Source organism: Nipponia nippon, unplaced genomic scaffold (genome assembly GCF_047370975.1).
Source record: "Nipponia nippon isolate SJK-2023a ecotype South Korea unplaced genomic scaffold, ASM4737097v1 scaffold_3, whole genome shotgun sequence".
NCBI classification, from domain to species: Eukaryota; Metazoa; Chordata; class Aves; order Pelecaniformes; family Threskiornithidae; genus Nipponia; species Nipponia nippon.
Window position 1 is genome coordinate 980,762 of NW_028262347.1, and position 16,304 is coordinate 997,065.

General features: G+C 60.9%; 1 protein-coding gene across 5 annotated transcripts in view; it reads left to right on the forward strand.

The window, feature by feature from the left end:
• Nucleotides 1-16,304, forward strand: part of SBF1 (SET binding factor 1) — a 90,574-nt gene that overhangs the window by 49,244 nt on the left and 25,026 nt on the right. For all 5 annotated transcript variants that reach the window (XM_087767678.1, XM_087767674.1, XM_087767675.1 and 2 more), the window contains exons 3-8: nucleotides 6,434-6,571; nucleotides 6,773-6,907; nucleotides 10,173-10,283; nucleotides 13,426-13,531; nucleotides 14,090-14,222; nucleotides 15,516-15,624. In XM_087767678.1, coding sequence (XP_087623804.1) covers nucleotides 6,434-6,571; nucleotides 6,773-6,907; nucleotides 10,173-10,283; nucleotides 13,426-13,531; nucleotides 14,090-14,222; nucleotides 15,516-15,624 — 732 coding nt within the window. The remainder of the gene's footprint in view (nucleotides 1-6,433; nucleotides 6,572-6,772; nucleotides 6,908-10,172; nucleotides 10,284-13,425; nucleotides 13,532-14,089; nucleotides 14,223-15,515; nucleotides 15,625-16,304) is intronic.

Sequence of the window (16,304 nt, forward strand, 5' to 3'; positions counted from 1 at the left end):
TTAGAGCAGATGTGTCACGGGCATTCAGGGCACCGCACGTTGGCACCTCTGCCTTGCGCTGTCCACGTGCAGGGCTCTGGGTAGCCGAGAGGGGTGGTGGCCCAGCCGGCGTCTTGTTTCATGGCCTGCGCAAGTTTCCTGTGCTATTTAATGCTCGTTTCCTCAGCGGTGGATCTGCGGCCACCCCTGCTCACCCGTCCGGACCCAGTTCTGCTCTCGGCTACCTCCCACGTTTCGTGGCCTCGTTCAGAGCCGGTGGTCATCTCCATCTTTCTGTGTGCTGGTGCTGGAGAACTTCCACGTGAGCCGTGGCTGTTGGAGGCTGATCAGGACACCCCGTGTCATGTGCCCTCCAAAGCTCCCATGCCACACTTAACCGAAAACCGTGGGGCTGTGCTGGCATTGCAAAGGAGAGCTGCTGGCGTGCTCCTCTTACCCGGCCAGGAGCAACCAGCTCGTGGAGTGGAGGGCGTCAGAGCTGGACATGTCTTTCATCCCCGTCCTCGTCCCTCTGCCCCGTCCCGGGGCCTTGGCTTCGGCAGTTACCGCTGCAGCCGCCAAGTCGTGCCGCGGGCCCGCCAGCGAGTGTGGCCAGTCACCGGCATCAGCGGCGGTGGCCGGCTCGTTTTCCTATTGCGTGCTCGCCCTGACTGCAGCGCAATTTCGGACTTTTATGTACTATTTTGTCTGAGGCAGAAATATATATTATTTTTCTGGTTAGTGTTTCCTGGTTGTCTGCAGGGGACTTGGGAACTGTCCCAAGAAAGAGGAAAGCTGCTTTTTTCCCAAGGCTCGAACTGTCCAGCCAAAAAATCCCTGGAATTTAAACAATTGGAGCCCCGTCCTGTTGGGAGCTGGGAGCGGCTCCGAGGCTTCCCACAAGCTGTCAGGAGGCATCCTGGGTGACCAGCACGTAGGGCTGAAACTAAGGCGGCTTCCGAAGATCAGACGGAGCCCAGCCGGGGGGTTTTGGGTTGTACATGACATTGCGGCCACTGCTGTGTTTCTTTTGAACAGCTTTTTTGGGGAGGTGGTTTTCTGGGGTGTGTAGGGAGCAGGAATTTGTAGCTTCTGCCCTTGCGCGCTGCCTGACAGCATTTCCAAACAAAAATATCTCATTTCAATGGATGGAAGTTCCTCTGGAGAGAGATACAGGATCTGAGCATGCCTCCTCTGTTGCAGCATCCCTCCCCCCGAGGCCAGGGCCATCTCCTCGGGCAGCCCTCGGGCCCGCGGTGGGTTGCGCCGGTTGCCCTTGCCAGCCTGGTGCGGGCAGACTGGGGGAGCCGGATCTCCAGGCCCTGGGGCAACCGGGAGAGCCTGGGTGTTACTGCAGGTGAAACCATGGCAGGGAGCCCTGCTTCGGGCTGTGACTAACAGCTCTCCCTTCCAAGGGTTCCTGGTTGGAGTACTTGCGGTGGTACCCAGCGAAGCGTGCGTTACGGGAACGGAGATTCCTGCTCAAACCGGTGGCTGTAAGTGCGTGCTGTGGTGTGCTGCACCCGCTGGTTCATCTGCTCCAGCGAGGGTTAGTGCCATTCCTCCTCTCCCCTTCCGATCCCACCCGCAGCACTGGTCCTTACGTCCTGTACCACAATCCCGCAGCTCTGCTTAACGCAGCGCGGTGTTTCCCTGGTCTTAAGGCCGCTTGCGGACGGTTGTTGCGTACTGCAGGCCGTGTCGTTGTGCCTGCTGAGTACATCCAAGCCTCCGGACACATTTCACCTCTGCCAGCGTGCACTGGCACCCGAGCCAGCCCATGCCAGCGTTCCCTCCTGGCGCCTGGGCACCGGAGGGTGTCAGGGTTTCTGCTGCTCTCAGATAAAACGGTGCGATTCTTTTGTTTTCCAACCAGCAGGTAATTGCCTGTGTGTACGCGCCTTCGCTGTCCCTGTTTGGTGGAGGTGGGCACAGGTTTGTACGAGGTTTGCTCCCTGGCTGCCGGGAGCGCTTGGGCAGAGGTGCCCATAGGAGAATGCTGCGTCCTGGCCCTGGCTGGGGGGGCTTGGTGGGGCAGGGTCCGCAGGCCTGGGCCGGGGGTCTCCGCTTCCAGGGGATGGTAAGGCCCTGTGCCAGCAGTGTGCCCAGGTGGCCAAGAGGGCCAATGGCATCCCGGCTTGTATCAGGAACAGTGTGGCCAGCAGGAGCAGGGAGGTGATGGTGCCCCTGTGCTGGGCACTGGTGAGGCCGCCCCTCGAATGCTGTGCTCAGCGCTGGGCCCCTCACCCCAAGGCGGCCATGGAGGGGCTGGAGCGTGGGCAGAGCAGGGCAGCGAGGCTGGGGCAGGGGCTGGAGCCCAAGGCTGGGGAGGAGCGGCTGGGGGAGCTGGGGGGGCTCAGCCTGGAGAAGAGGAGGCTGAGGGGAGCCCTCATCGCTCTCTGCAACTGCCTGAAAGGAGGCTGGAGCTGGGGGGGGTCGGTCTCTTCTCCCCAGGAACAAGCGATGGGACGAGAGGGAACGGCCTCAAGCTGCGCCAGGGCAGGGTTGGGTTGGGTATTAGGAAAAACTTCTTCCCCCAAAGGGCTGTCAGGCCCTGGCCCAGGCTGCCCAGGGCAGGGGCTGAGTCCCCATCCCTGGAGGGATTTAAAGAACGGGTAGATGTGGTGCTCGAGGACATGGTATAGATGGCCTTGGCAGTGATAGGTTAACGGTTGGACTTTATGATCTTAAGGGTCTTTTCCAACCTTGACGATTCTGTGATTCTATGTTTCTGCTGCTTGCAGAAAAGCTTCCTTTATTGCTTTGTTTCTGTGAGGTGATGGTAGCTGAGCAGACTCTCCTCTGCTGCGTCCATCTCGACCAACAGATCTTTCCTTCACCTCTGATGCGGAGGAACCGGAGGCTGGCAGCCGACAGCCGAGCCCACGCAGCCAGCGGCTGTTTCGGCAACGCTCAGGAGAGAGGAGAGCTGCCACCACGCTTCGGCGTGGGTTTGATCGGGAGCGGAGCAGGCAGCTCCTTAATCCAGTGGGACGCCGGTGACCGGTGGCTCCATGTGTCGTCCCTCCTGCCTGGCAGCCAGCTCTGCCGCAGGGTTGTGTTGCCTTCCCATGGCTTTCCAGGGTGGTAATAAATGATCACGGGGATGTCTTGGGACATCGTAGGCTAGATCCTTGCAAAACCGATCCTTGCAAACTTGGGCAAGGCCTGTGATGTAACTGGTGGAAGAAGAAAAGGTGGTAAAGCAGTGCGGATCCATGCAATGCTGTGGAAAACAAGGCTTGCCAGACACACACACGTGTTGTCATGAGAGGTTGGTTTTGTTGCTAAAACTGCTCTAGGCAGTGCCTGCAGAGCCCGGCACACAGCTCTGCCTTCCTGCGGGATTTTTCTAAACAAACAAAGGCTGTTGCTCCAGAGAGGCTTATGTGCAGCCTGGCTGGGGCATCCACCAGCGCCGGTCTGCAGGGGAGCTGCAGCTCATCCTTCAGCTCAGTCGCTTCCATCAACACCCCCTGCAAGTAAGAATCGAGACTTTCTTCTCTTCTGGCCGTCTGCAGCTCGCTCTTGTTCTCCGTGGGCATGCAGCGGCGCCGAGATGTGCTGTAAGGAGGGACCGATGCCGCTGTGGCGCTCGCTGTGCGGAGCGGCTCCTGCACGCCCCAACGGCCGCGCGGGGCCCCGGCGGCGTATGCCATGTTACTGCACTGCACGGGTCGAGTGCGCGGGCGGCGGGACGTACCGCAGCCGAGGGCAGGCTGCCGGGAGCGCTGGGGGGAACGAGGGCAGGGTCAACATCCTCCCAGCGCGGAGCTGGGTCCGGGCAAGGCACGGGTGAAGAGCTCGCCTCTTGCACACGCAGATCCACGGAGATCTTTAGTTCTGTGTGGGGGCCCGTAGTTTTGCCCTCCTTTAACTGTGGCACCTTCAGTGTTGCGGTGCACCAGGGTACCACCATCGGTCACGGTCAGGGTGCTCCTGGAGGACGTTTGTTCTAATCACCAGCCAACCTACACCTGTCTTTCATGGAGGATGCGCGTCCTTTTTAGAGGATCTAGCTTGAAACGAGGCAATGGTTGTGGAGGTCAGATGTCTGCGTGCCTGGTGCTTTACGAACATGTGGCTGCTTTATGTTGACTTCTGCAGGATAAATCGGTTGAGGAACTTGCGTGCAATCCAGCTGGGCACGCTGAGCGCAATCCAACTGGGCTGCAAGCAGCTCTGGGGCATAGCCAGGGCATAGCCACATACCCCAGCGACACGGCCCGATCCACGGTGTCACCTGCTGCGGTTTGAAGTGACCCGTGCTCTCAGCAGGTGCTGTTTTTTAGGAAGCTGGCTTCTCATCCCATGGCTCGGGAAGAGTCCCAGAACAGCTTGGTGCTTGGAGCCCGGGTGGGCATCAGGAGCCTCCTGCACCTCCCGCGGGGGGACCGAGGGCTCTGGTGGTCCTCGCTGAGCTTGCGCGTTGGGGGCAGAAGACGGCGGAGCCGTGCCTTGGCCTGAGCAGGTCTAACCCCGAGTGAAGAGGCTCAGGTGTGTTCATGTTTGTGTCGTGCCATTGTTTCCCTGCGCCCATTTAGCGGCGGCGTAATTGCCTCTGGAATGGGCTGCGGCTCCTTGGCACAGAAGACGGTGTGACCGGGGAGTGGAGCAGAGCCTGCGCCCGCTGGTGGTGGTGATGTCGATGTCCCCCTGGGGTTCCCTTCTAGAGAGCAGTCCGGGGGACCTGGACTTCCATTTCTCAGGCCTCTGGATGAACACACTTGACCCCCGACATCGGGCTTGTACGTACCCGTCTCCGCAGGGAAGGTTTGATACCGTGGTTGTGGAGTGCATCCCTTTGCACCGGGATGCAGCAGCTGGGAAGTGCTGGGTGGGACCCAGCAGCAAACTCCTCGAGGGCAGCGGCTCTGTGTGCTTTGCTCTCGTCATTTCTGCGATGTCTGGGAAATGTTTGCACAGAGCGGTGAGCTACGGGTTGACAGCGGAGCGGAACCCTCTTGTTGGGAGAGTGACACTGTGTGCTTGCCCTGACGGCTGCTGAGCCATACCTTCCTCCTGCCTGCTGACGGGGGAGCCGGGCAGGGGGCAGCCCGGCTTGAAAGTGGCACCAGAAAGGAGAGGCCCTGGGACACAGGCTTACCGGGACGCACGCGGCAGAGTCTGGGAAGCAGCTGCCCGTACCTGGGCAGCTCAAGAACGCCGAGCTCTTGCGCTGTGGCTGATGCCCAGCCCTTACAGCTGCACCGGGCTGCCCAGGGGAGGAGAGGAGGGTCTGTGCAGCGGAGCGCGTGCCTGCACGTGGAGCGTGAGGGTGGGCACGGAGAGCGGTGCGCAGCTGGGAGCCTTCACCGGGTTGAAACCAGCTTCGATTCGCAAGGGTTTGGGCCAGAGCAGTGATTTCTGCAGCTTTGTGGCCTGCCAGCCCTTTCTGCCAGTCCGGTCCTGTTGCCGCTTTATTCTCATCCTCGGTTTTGCTCATCACCTTCTCTTCAGAGCGCATCGGGCCCCGGCCCTGCAAGGAGCCGAGCGCTCCCGCTCTGGGAAGCTGTCTCAGGGAGGGCCCCAAAGTGTCAGGAATTTTCCACAGCTCCTCACCAGCCAAATGCAGATGCTGAGGAAATAAAGAAAAATCCCTTGAGACTTTGAAACCCCGGGGCAGTCCTGGGGCCGCTGGCTGGAATTACCCAAATACCCTGGGAGGGTGTTTGGAAAGTCCCCAGAAACGGGTAAAACTGTGTTTGGTGTTGCCTGACAGGCGGTGTTGGTGCAGCCTGGGCCAGTGTTTTCCAGCTGCCTGTCCCGAGGGAGGAGTGCCACCTCCCGGAGCCGACGCTGGTGCCTGGAGGCCCTGCGGGGACGCATCGCCTTTCCTTCCCGGAGTTTGTGCCGTGCCTGCCTGCGGCCGCCCGCCCCCTTGGTGGGCTGCAAGGACTTGGCAAGCCTGGCAGGCTCGATGCTGGCTGCAGGTAGCCGCCTCGCACGGCACAGCCCAGCTCCTCGCAGCCCCTGTGCTGGGCGAGCGCCTGCGGCTCCAAAATGGGTGCAGGGTGGTGGAGGGTGCCCAGCTCGGCCAGGGTGTCCTGTCACCCTTCTTCCCAGCTTGGGTTTCTCCAAGCGGCTCTTGCTGTCCCTGCGGAGAGGAGGGGAAGGTGCCTGCCCAGTTCTCCCCCACAGAGGGGACGGGAGGCTCTGGCCAGTGCTCTCCACTCCCTGGACCGTGGTGGCTACGGGTGCTGCAGCGTGTGCCAGGGAAGGTGGCCCAGCCCTCTTTCCCTATATACTCTATAGGCGATGCGCTGCCACACCAAGCTCCCTGTCCCTGGGAGCCGGGCCGGTACCTGGCAGCATCGGTACCCGGTGGTTTGCTTTTGCATCGTCCAGCCCACCAACGCTCCCGGCTCCCACCGCCAAAGCGATGCGGGGGAGCAAGGGCAGCGGTGCGGGCAGGTCAGGCCCTCTGACCGCTGTCTCCTGCCCTCTCTTGCAGTTCTGCCAGCCCAGCGGCTGGCAGCTCTTCACGGAGAGGAACCCCCCCACCTTCTTCGTGGCTGTGCTGACCGACATCAACTCAGAGCGACATTACTGCGCCTGCTTCACCTTCTGGGAGGCTGTCGAGAGCGTGCAGGTACGCGGGCTGCCGGGGTCCTGCCTGCGGAGGCAGGTTGGGAAGGTGGTGGGCAGCACTGGCTGGGAGGCATCCGGCTGCCTTCGCCTTTGGCCAGTGATTCCCCTTGTTGGAGGAATCCGAGCCCTGGCGTCAGAGGTTTGGGAGAGGGAAGGGCTTCTTTTTCTAACCCTGGGACTTGGCTGATGTGTGTCTCCCTAGCCTCAGAGCCACCCCAGGAATGGGGAGGGGGAGGAGGAGGAAGAGGAGCCATCGTCTCCCGTTCAACCCGCGCAGCTCTTTGCTCCCAAAAGCTTGGTGCTGGTGTCGCGACTGGACCACGCGGAGGTGTTCAGGGTAAGTCCGAACGCACCGTGGCTGGGGCGGGGGGAGCAGGGCCCCTACACGGGAGGGAGAGGAGAGCAGCGTTAGTAAAGCCCTTCAGGCTCTGGGAGCAGCCAGGAGCCACGCAGTTGCTGCCAGGAACAGGAGCTGTAGGAGCACTGTGGCACAGCACCCGTGGGAGAGCGGCCTGTCCCCAGCCCGCTCATTGCATCCTGGTCCAGCTCCGCAAGCCGGGTCAGCAGCTGCCCGCTGAACCTGAACGGCTGGCTGCAGAACAGCGAGGGGCTCGGCCACGCCGGGCAGCTGGCGGCCTTGACCCAGCTTTGTTAACAGAAAAACCGTGAAGAACAGCCCGTTCCTGTGGGAGCACTTATCTTTGCCATCTTTATTTTCTTTAAACGTGCTGCATTATGTGCCTGTAGAAGGTTTGGGAGGGCACGGGCTGCAAGCTGGCGTGTTTACAAACTGCCTCCGTGCGTATCGTGTCCGCAGCTCTGCGGCGGGGGCAGGCGGGGTGCGGGCAGCCCCCTCCGGGCCGAGCAGGCTGCCTGCCTGGCTGCTCCTCTTGGTCCAAGGGAGGAATCCACCTGGCATTTACGGTGGGCTCTCCGCTAGCTTGCCCAGGTGCTGAGCTTGCAGGAGGGCAGCGCTCTCCATCAGGCCAGGCTGTGCCCTTCCTTTCCCCCCCGCCGCTGCGAGGAGATCACTTCTGGGTAGCTGCCCTGTTCTGGAACCTCTTGTTCACAGGCTCTGTGAATGGGAGCACTTGGTGTTCCCGCGGGGCGTTCAGCCACAGCGTGCTCAAGGCATTAATAACTGACGGGGGGGGAGAAAATCACTCTGTTCTCTGGCCTGGAGCTGCTGGAGCAGCGGAAACTTCGGGCTTCACAGACTCACAGCCCCAAACCACGTAACTGAGGTTGGAGGCACCTCTGGAGGCCTCTGGTCCAACCCCTGCTCAAGCAGGGTCAGCTGGAGCAGGTCGTCCAGGATATCCTCCAGTTGGGTTTTGAACTATCTCCAAGGATGGAGACTGTACAACTTCTCTGGGAAACCTGTGCCAGCGTTCAACCGCCCTCACAGGAGAAAAGTCTATGTACTTGGGTGTTTTATTGGGAAAGTTGTCTGAGCCCAAGCCAAGCCTGCCTTGGCTGATAGCTGGTGTTAAAGCAGCGACTCCTTCCCAGCGAGCGGGAGCAGTAAGCCCGAGACAGAAGGGAGCGTATGAACAGGATTGAGCCTGGATCGTCAGTCCATTTCCCTTGTTGCAAGTGGTTGCGTTGTATGGTCGTCCTCGCATCCAGGATGGGGTTTACCACGCCTTGCCTTCAGTGGAGCTGGAATTCTCTAAAACGCAGGAGCTGTTCGTTTTCTCCAGCCTGGGAGAGCAGAGCGAGGTCGGCCGGGCTGCAGCATCTGCTGCTCTCCTGCTGGGCCGAGCCGGTCCTGCTCGGGGCCGACCGGGTCCTGCTCCAGCAGACGGGCGTTTGCTGCCAGCGCTTCTCCCCTGGGGCCCGCGCTGAAATGGTGCCCGGCTCATTTCGGTCTTCGCGTACCTGACTGCTCGTCTTCCCTGGCTGGTTTTGTTAGGAGGCCCAGTAATGTTTGCATCGCATGTTTGGCTGCCTCATTTCATTGCTCGGTTGCTTGAATTATCCCCCTTGGTGATTTCGGAGGAACAGAGAGCGACGAGCACTACAGCCCTGTTGTCCTGGGCCTTGGGTCATTTCCCCCTTAGCCGTGACACAAACCCAGATGTCACTGGGTGTCCCCAGGAGGGCTCTGAGCGTGGCAGCTCTGGGACTGGGATCTCTGCTCCGCAGCAGCGAGTGCCACGCACCTCTGACCTGCCTGTGGGAAGCCAGAGCAGGCTCAGATCGTGGCAGAACAACGGTGCGTTCGCCTGTCGAGCCGTCTTTGCCTTTCCCGTCGCTGCTCCGGGTCCCTGCCAGGAGCCGGGCGATGGGTGGGCGCTCTGCCTTTGCCCTTCGGGCGGGTGGCTGACTGGCTAAATATGAAGTGCAGCCTCTTACTTCCCCAGCGCAAGATTCGGGTTGTTCTGGCTCCTTCTCTTCTCTGATTAGGTCTGTGTAGCCCAGGACCTGTTGGTCCTCTTGGTCAGCGTGATGCTGGCCTGAGGGTCTGCCTCTTGCTCAGGGCGAGGCCAAGCCGTAGACACGTTACGCCAGGAGCCCTCACCGCTGGCCAGCAGCCGTGGGGCCATAGCTGCCACGGCCCCTGAAGCTGGGTGGGCTCCAGCCCTTGGGAAGAGGGGCAGGGTACCCAGAGCTCCCTTCTGGCACCTGGTGAGGCTGCGCCTTCTCTTGGATCTCCTCTGCTCCCTCCGTGCAGCGTCCGGCAGGGCAGCGTGTTCGTGGACGTGCAGGAGCGTGCGCTCGCTCTCCGCTCGGTTATCCCAGTGTGCAGTAGCCTGCCTGGCCCCTGCTCTCCAAAGCCCCAGAATTTCTGTTTTCTCGCTGACATGAGGAGATGGTTTGAGTTTAAAAAAAAAAAAAGCAAACCACCCAGAGGGTGCCCTGAAAACAAATTGCTCAGATTCCTTATTCATCTGTGTATTATAGCTTGTGTTGAACGCTGCCCTGCGCTTGTGGCCCTTAGTCCCTCTGTGCTGGAGTTGGTGTTGCTTCCCAGACGGAATAGAGTGTTTCAGTTGGTAGGGACGTCCAGTGACCAGCTAGTCCAACTGCCTGACCGCTTCAGGGCTGACCAAAAGTTAAAGCGTCTTGTTAAGGGCCTTGTCCAAATGCCGGGCAGACGGCGAGCAGAGCGGGGCCCGGCCAGGCGTCTCGGCCAGCCCTCGGTGGAGAAGGGGGTCTCCTTCCCGTCCCCGACTTGGGGTTTTTGTGAGACTTGATGCAAATCTGCAGGGACTGGGAGTGCTTGGGGGTGCTGGAGAAGTCCAGCTGTTTTCAGTCACCCCCTCTCTGAGCTTTTGAACCCCCTTCGCGCTGCTCCTGCTGAGCTCTAGCCCAGGGGCACGGGTGGGTGCTGGGATGGGGAGGTGCTGCTGGCTGGAAGCAAACTGAGCACGTGCTAAATATCCTGTCCTGCTGAGGAGGACTCGCTGTGAGAGGCCCGAGGGGGAAGACCTCGAGCACTGCACCCACAAGTTGACTGTCACAGGGTGCGTCTGTCTGGTGACAAGCACTGGGAGCCCCTCCGTGCGACGGTGCTGCAGACTGGAGCCTCCCCAGCGGCACCTGTGCGTGTTTGCTTCCCACCCTGATGCTCAGCTGTGCTGTGCTTTCCTCTCCAGAACAGCCTGGGTTTGATCTATACCATCTACGTGGACGGACTGGGTGTGTCCCTGGAGAACGTCATTGGGAACCTCCTGACGTGCACCATCCCCATCACCGGGGGAGCTCAGGTGGGTAATCTGCCCCTTCCCTCTTCCCTCGCCGTGCTTCTGCCTCCTGAGCAGCTCTGATAGAAGCAGGGATGTTTCACTCAGCTGTATTCTGGTTTTGCTGTGCTGGGGCGAGCTGAGCAAGGCTGATTTGACTCGGGGGCAGAGTCTGGCTCAGTGCGCTGGCTATTGAGGAGCTGCCGCAGTGCACTGCTGCTGGCAAGCGCTTGGCTAGTGCAGGCAGTGCCTTCCCAAGCGCTTAAGAGTAGAAACAACAAACGTCTGTGTTTTGGAGCCTCTCACCTCCTCGATCAGAAGATCTTGCTGCTTTGCTTAGCTACAGCTTCCCATGACGAGGCAGCTTGGTCTTGGATCCTTGCTCCCTCCAGGGTGGAGCACTGGATGACATGGCCACCAGCTGGCTTACGTAGTCACCGATCGATCCGTGCAAACAACTGCCATGGTCTCTGGTCATTCCTGCATCAGGGAGGTCTCGCTCCTCCACTCAGGCCTGTCTGATTGCCTGGAGAGCTGCTCCAGAGCCAAGTGGTCACGGGCCATCTGTGAGAGCGGGGACGAGTCAGCTCGAGGGAGACGGGCCAAGCAAGGCTAACGTTTGCCAGATGAGCAGCTTGGAGCTCTCTCCTCAAACCACTGGCTTGTGCCTGTGCGTGGCTGGCATTTCTGATGGACAGGGCTTGAGGAGCAACAGCCTCGCTTGTGCCCAGAACGGAGGCCGTCAAAGATAACCCTCCTGTTTTCCCCTCTGAGCCATGTGTTCCTCTAGCCCTCCTCCTCCTGCTCCAGGAAGGCCAGCTGGGCTCAGTCTTGCTCATGTGAGCAGCAGATGGGTAAGGAAGGGCTAATTGAAGCTGACTTGGAGATGACAGAAGTGGAGAGAGCCCAGCTGGACCCACTGGCAGGAGGCGTTTGGAGGCAGCAGCGCAACCCCCCGGAGCTCTTCCGCCACGCTAACACCTGGAACATAACCGTGGATGTGCACTTGTCTCCTGCAGTGGCTTCACTTTCAGCTGAGCTCCGCTTCCCCCAGCAAAAAATACCGTCCAGTTCTCTCGTACGCAGGCTGCACCCAAGTGGAGGAGCCTTTGCAAGGCGGGGGCAGCGCTACAGGGCCCTGCTGCCTAGAGAGAGGGGTTTCTTCCACTGCTGCGGCCCGTGACCCCGAGGGGAGGCTGCCGTCTTGAACCCGTGTGTCTGTGCAGGCTTCTTGGGCGGGTGCTGGGCAGAAGTGGTGCCCCTTGGGCTGCCGTCGTGGCCCGCCGTAGGTTTGGTGCTTCCTCTGGCAATCCAGAGTGATGCAGGTCCCGGGAGGGCCCAGCAGTGGTCCCGGTGTTTGCAGGAGAGCGCTGCACGGCACTCGTATCCGAGTCCTCCAGAGAAGAAAGCAAGGTGCTGCCAGCACCCGGGGGCTGTGCCTGTGTGCCGAGCGTCCCGGGTTTGCTCTGGCTGAGGGCGAGAGCCGTAGCATTCCTGCAGGATCTGCCCAGGACTGTCCGGCTCCATCTGGTTCCTCCCCGGTGGGACGTGTAAGCGGCAGCATGGGAGAGGAGAGGCTGCTCGGACCAGGGCGGCTCCTCAAGCCACTGTGGCTCGCTGAACAGCGCTTTTTGGCACAATTATTTGTCACCCCCCAGTTCTTGCAGGATTGCTCTGTGCTGTGGGAACAAGTAGTGTGCTACGGGGAGGACAGTTTGTTGGTGGCACTCCCCCCTGTGCTCTACCCGTTCTGCTGTGTCCAAGCGCTCTGTTCCAGCGTAGCAGCTATCGCTTTTGCTTTGTGTGTGTGTGCATCTCTCCTCTCCGAGAGCGCTGGTCCCTGCTTGTTGTTGGCCTCTGCCTGTGTTCGTCTTCCCTGTTGTCTTGCTGTCTCTGTGTGTTTCTAACTGACTGTGCTATCTCTGTCTGTCTCTATCTCAGCTTGACGCGGACGACGAAGCAGCGGTACGCACACCTTTTCTTTCATTGGGTCTGTCTCCTCGTTAGCAACCTCTCTTTCATCGTTTTTGTGGGTGCCGCACGCTGCAGCCGGCGCAGCGGCGGAGGCCCAGGCACCATTCGTCTCGGTCGGAGCACCCTCGGGTGTGCGTGCGTCTGCGTGCGTTGCACCGGCGGGCAGCAGGGAACGTGTGCGTGGGCTCCGGGGAAGGGGGTTGCCTTCCTGCACCGCAGCAGACTGGCTGTGCGCCGCTTGCCTCTCCGTGAGCGCGCTCTCCTGGGGGTTGTGAAAACATGGTGGCCTGGTGTGGAAGACCAGGTCAGGGGTGCTTGTTCTGCTCTGCCAGGACGGCGGCCTTCAGAAGCAGATTTCTGGGCTGTTGGGGTGGCGTGAGCTCTTGCGGCTGCAGGGCCTGAGCGAGGAGGTGGGTCGCATGGCGAAACCTGCTATTGCAGAGGAGCGTTTTCCCTAGAGAGCTGTAGAAAGAGGAGAAGAGGGGCAGGGATCTGGTCCTGCTTCAGCCCCTGCAGCCTGGAAGAGAGGGTGGGGGTGTGTAGGCCACTGGGAATGAGCTTAGGTCTGGGGAAAAAATTGTATTGGAGGAGAAGCAATGAGAGTGTGCCCAGTCTGTCCGTCCCCAGCCCTTCCACCAGGAGCCATCAGGGCCTGGGTGCGCTGCCTGGACGAGGCACCCTGTCCGATGGGAGAGGCTGCGGTGCTGGTGCTGCTCCTTTGCCTGGCGGCGCTGGCTGGGCACGGCACAGGCGAGCTGTTCCCCTCTGGCTGCGAGGTCCTGGAGAGCCCTCGCGTGCTACGTCGCAGTGCGGGTCTTGGGGCTTGCTGCCTCCTTCTGCCAGCTGTCGAGGAGTTGCTTGTGCTGGCTGGGACTGCCGGCTGTTTCGGCAGGTCTCGTTCCTCCCCTTAGCCCATGGCCCCAGCCCAGCACGTGACGTGTGTTGTTGCAGGGTCCTCTTCCCTCTCCCTGCAGCAGCCGTGCTGCTGTGAGGCGGCGTGCCGTGGCAGGACACGCTGCCCCGTTGGGCACGAGTGTTGTGCTGAGGGCGCGGTCGCCCTGGCCCTGTGCACCGGGGGGATTCGGGCTGCTGCTGGCTTGGAGAGGCAGCGGGCAGCTGGCTTGCCCTCGATGCCTGTGCTCGCCCCTTGCTTGGGTGGACGCCCGGTGACTGGGTCTGTTTTCTCTTGCAGAGGACGATCTCCCTGGGAGCGGGGGACAGGCAGGTGATCCAGACACCCATCAATGACTCGCTTCCCGTCAGCAGCTGCAGCGTGGCCCTGCTCTTCCGCCAGCTTGGTGAGACTTCTCCCCGCGCCTCCTTCTCATCGGGGCCGGTGCCAAAGCCAGCTGGCCGGGTCCTGGGCTGGAGTTCCCTGCGTGTTGCTTCCCACCGTGCTCCTGAGCCCGGCTTGTCAGCTCAGGGCTCTCTTCCAGCTGCAGCCACCTCAGACTGAGCCCTCCCTGGCCCCGCTTTGCCCTCCCTTTCCCAGGAGGGCAGGAGACTGGCAGCTGTCCCCAGCTCGGGCGCAGACGCGTGGCCGGATCTCATGAGAAGGAGCCTGGGTGGCAGGAACGAGTGCCCGGAGGTGTGCTGCCGTTGGCCTTGCGCCTCTGATTAAAGGGCACTGGCAGCTCAGCAGAGCTGCTGAGCGTCTCTCGGAAGAGCGGCTTCCTTGGAGGAGCAGGCACCTGGGTGACCCAGAAGTGGCTTTTTGGGAGGGTGTTGAACTCCTCTGTTGTGCAGAATGCGGAGACGGGGAGTGGGATCCAGCTGGGGTGGGGTTCGGTGGTCTCTGGTGGGGTGCCAGAGGGGAACCCTCGTTTCTGAGCGCTCTTCTCTCCTTCTCTCCCCAGGCATCACCAATGTGCTGTATCTCTTCTGTGCAGCGCTTACTGAACACAAGATCCTGTTTCTCTCCAGCAGTTACCAGAGGCTGACTGACGCCTGCCGGGCTCTCCTTGCACTTATGTTCCCCCTCAAGTACAGGTGAGGGAACCCCGCGGCTCCTCGAGCCCCGCAGCCCTGAGCCAGCTGGGCACAGCCGCCTGCCGAGCCCGTGCTGCTGCCCTGCCTCCCCCTTGCTGCACGCCCTCGCTGCCTCCCAGTCTCATAGCTGGTGTTACTGGTAGCTGGCTGTGTTTTGGGTGCTGCCGGGAAGGGGCAGGTGCATGCCCACAGGTCTGGGCTGTGCTGAAAGCCCCTTTCCTGAAGGCTTTGGTGTGCGCAGCAACGTGATTCCAGAGTGTGTCCACAGCAGCAAAGGGGTGCGAACCTTCCACCCCTGCCTCCCTCCTCTCTAGGGCAAGACCGGGGCTCTAGCACTGAAAGCAGGGAGCGAGGCATTACCAGCAGTGTCTGTAGCTCCAGGAGCTGCTGGCATGTGCTATTCCTAGCCGTGGCAACTCTCGACAGAGGGAAGCAAGCCCATCAGGCTGTGGGACATGGTCCAGCAGTGCGTGATCACGCCATGGTGTGTGCGGGAGAGGCCAGAGCTGCTTATCCCTCCAGAATCCATCCCCTTTCCCTTCTCTCGGCTGCACTGCACAGAGCACCAGTGCACCGCTTCTGCTGGGAGCCCTCTGTCCCAGCCCCGGGCGCAAAGTCCCGCTGAACGATGGGGCTGGACACTGGGAGGCTTCCAGAAAGCCGTGGTGCAAATTCTGCCCTCCCTAGAAAGGGGCACGCACATACAGAGCTTTTGTTAAGGTGCCGGTGGTGGTGGCCAAGCCGCCGCGGTGACTCCTGCGGGACGGCTGGCACCCTGCTCGCCCCAGCCCCGGGGAGCTGGTGATGCTGTTGACCCGCGGGGCCCGGCCGGGGCTGCCGGCTCGCAGACTGGCCGCCACTGGGGCTGTTTGCACATCTCCCAAGTAGGACAGTTGAGATAGACAGGCCATTGTTGCTGCCAGCTCCTGGTGCACTGTTTCCATGCTGGCCTGCCATACCCCCAGGCTGCAGAAAGGCTATTTGTATTCCAAAGAAAGCCTTCTTTTGGACTTAAATTGCTCTGCTGGAAACCTTTCCCTTGGTCAGACTTAGATTATAACTCCAGGGCCAGAGAATGATCATGGTCAGTGTCCACGAGCCTTCAGAAACCTTGCGCAGCTGCCGGGCACGTACTGTCCGAAGGGCTGAGAGTGCCAGGAGAAAGCCTGTTTTTCTGGGGACGTAGTCACCCCGCAGCCTCCGGAGGTGGGGGTTGTCGGCTGGTGTCGAGGACGGTGCTTGGGTAGAGAGCAGGGCTCGACTGGCTGCAGTGATGCTCTTTTTTGGTTGCAGTTTCACGTATGTGCCCATCTTGCCTGCACAGCTCCTTGAGGTACTGAGCACGCCAACACCCTTCATTATTGGAGTCCATTCCATCTTCCAGTCGGAGACGCAGGAGCTGGTGAGAGGCCGTGTACCCTGTCCCTTGTGCCGGGAGCAGAAGCGGTCCAAGGAAGAAGCAGGGGTCATGTGTCAGCAGTCTCAGATAGCGGCAAACGTTGTCCTGAGGGTGCCCGGGGCAGCAGGCTGACCACACCGGCTCGCACAGGCTCTGCTTGTTCAGGCTGGCCAGCCCGGGCTGCGATCCAGACGTGCCGCACAAGCCAAGCGGGGCTGGCTGGGCCACGCGTCGTCGGGGCTCTGGGCTGCAGAGCCTGCACACAAACGGCTGGGGTTAGCCGAGGATTTGATCTGAGACTTGGCTGGCAGCGCTGGTCCAAGAGGCTGTGTTGGCACTTCAGTTTAGAAACTGAATTAAATCAAAGCATAACGAGTCCGACCTAAACTGAAACAAGCTTTTGCGCAGCCTTCTGAACAAACTGCAGCGTGCCCCTGGGGTTAAGCAGGATGGGCTCTGTGTCGGGTCGGTGTCGGACGCCTCACCCGGGCTGATAAGGTGCCGAGGAGTCCGATGCCACAAAGTCACGGCAGGTGCCTGCCGAGCAGAGCTGCGTCCCTCTCCTGCCAGGTCGTCCTCCCCCTGCCACCCTCGCTGCAGGGAGCATGGGATCCCTTTGTAGCTTGTGTATTGGCAAATGCTTGGGTCTGGTGATGGTGGATAAGAGAAGATAACTAGTGTTG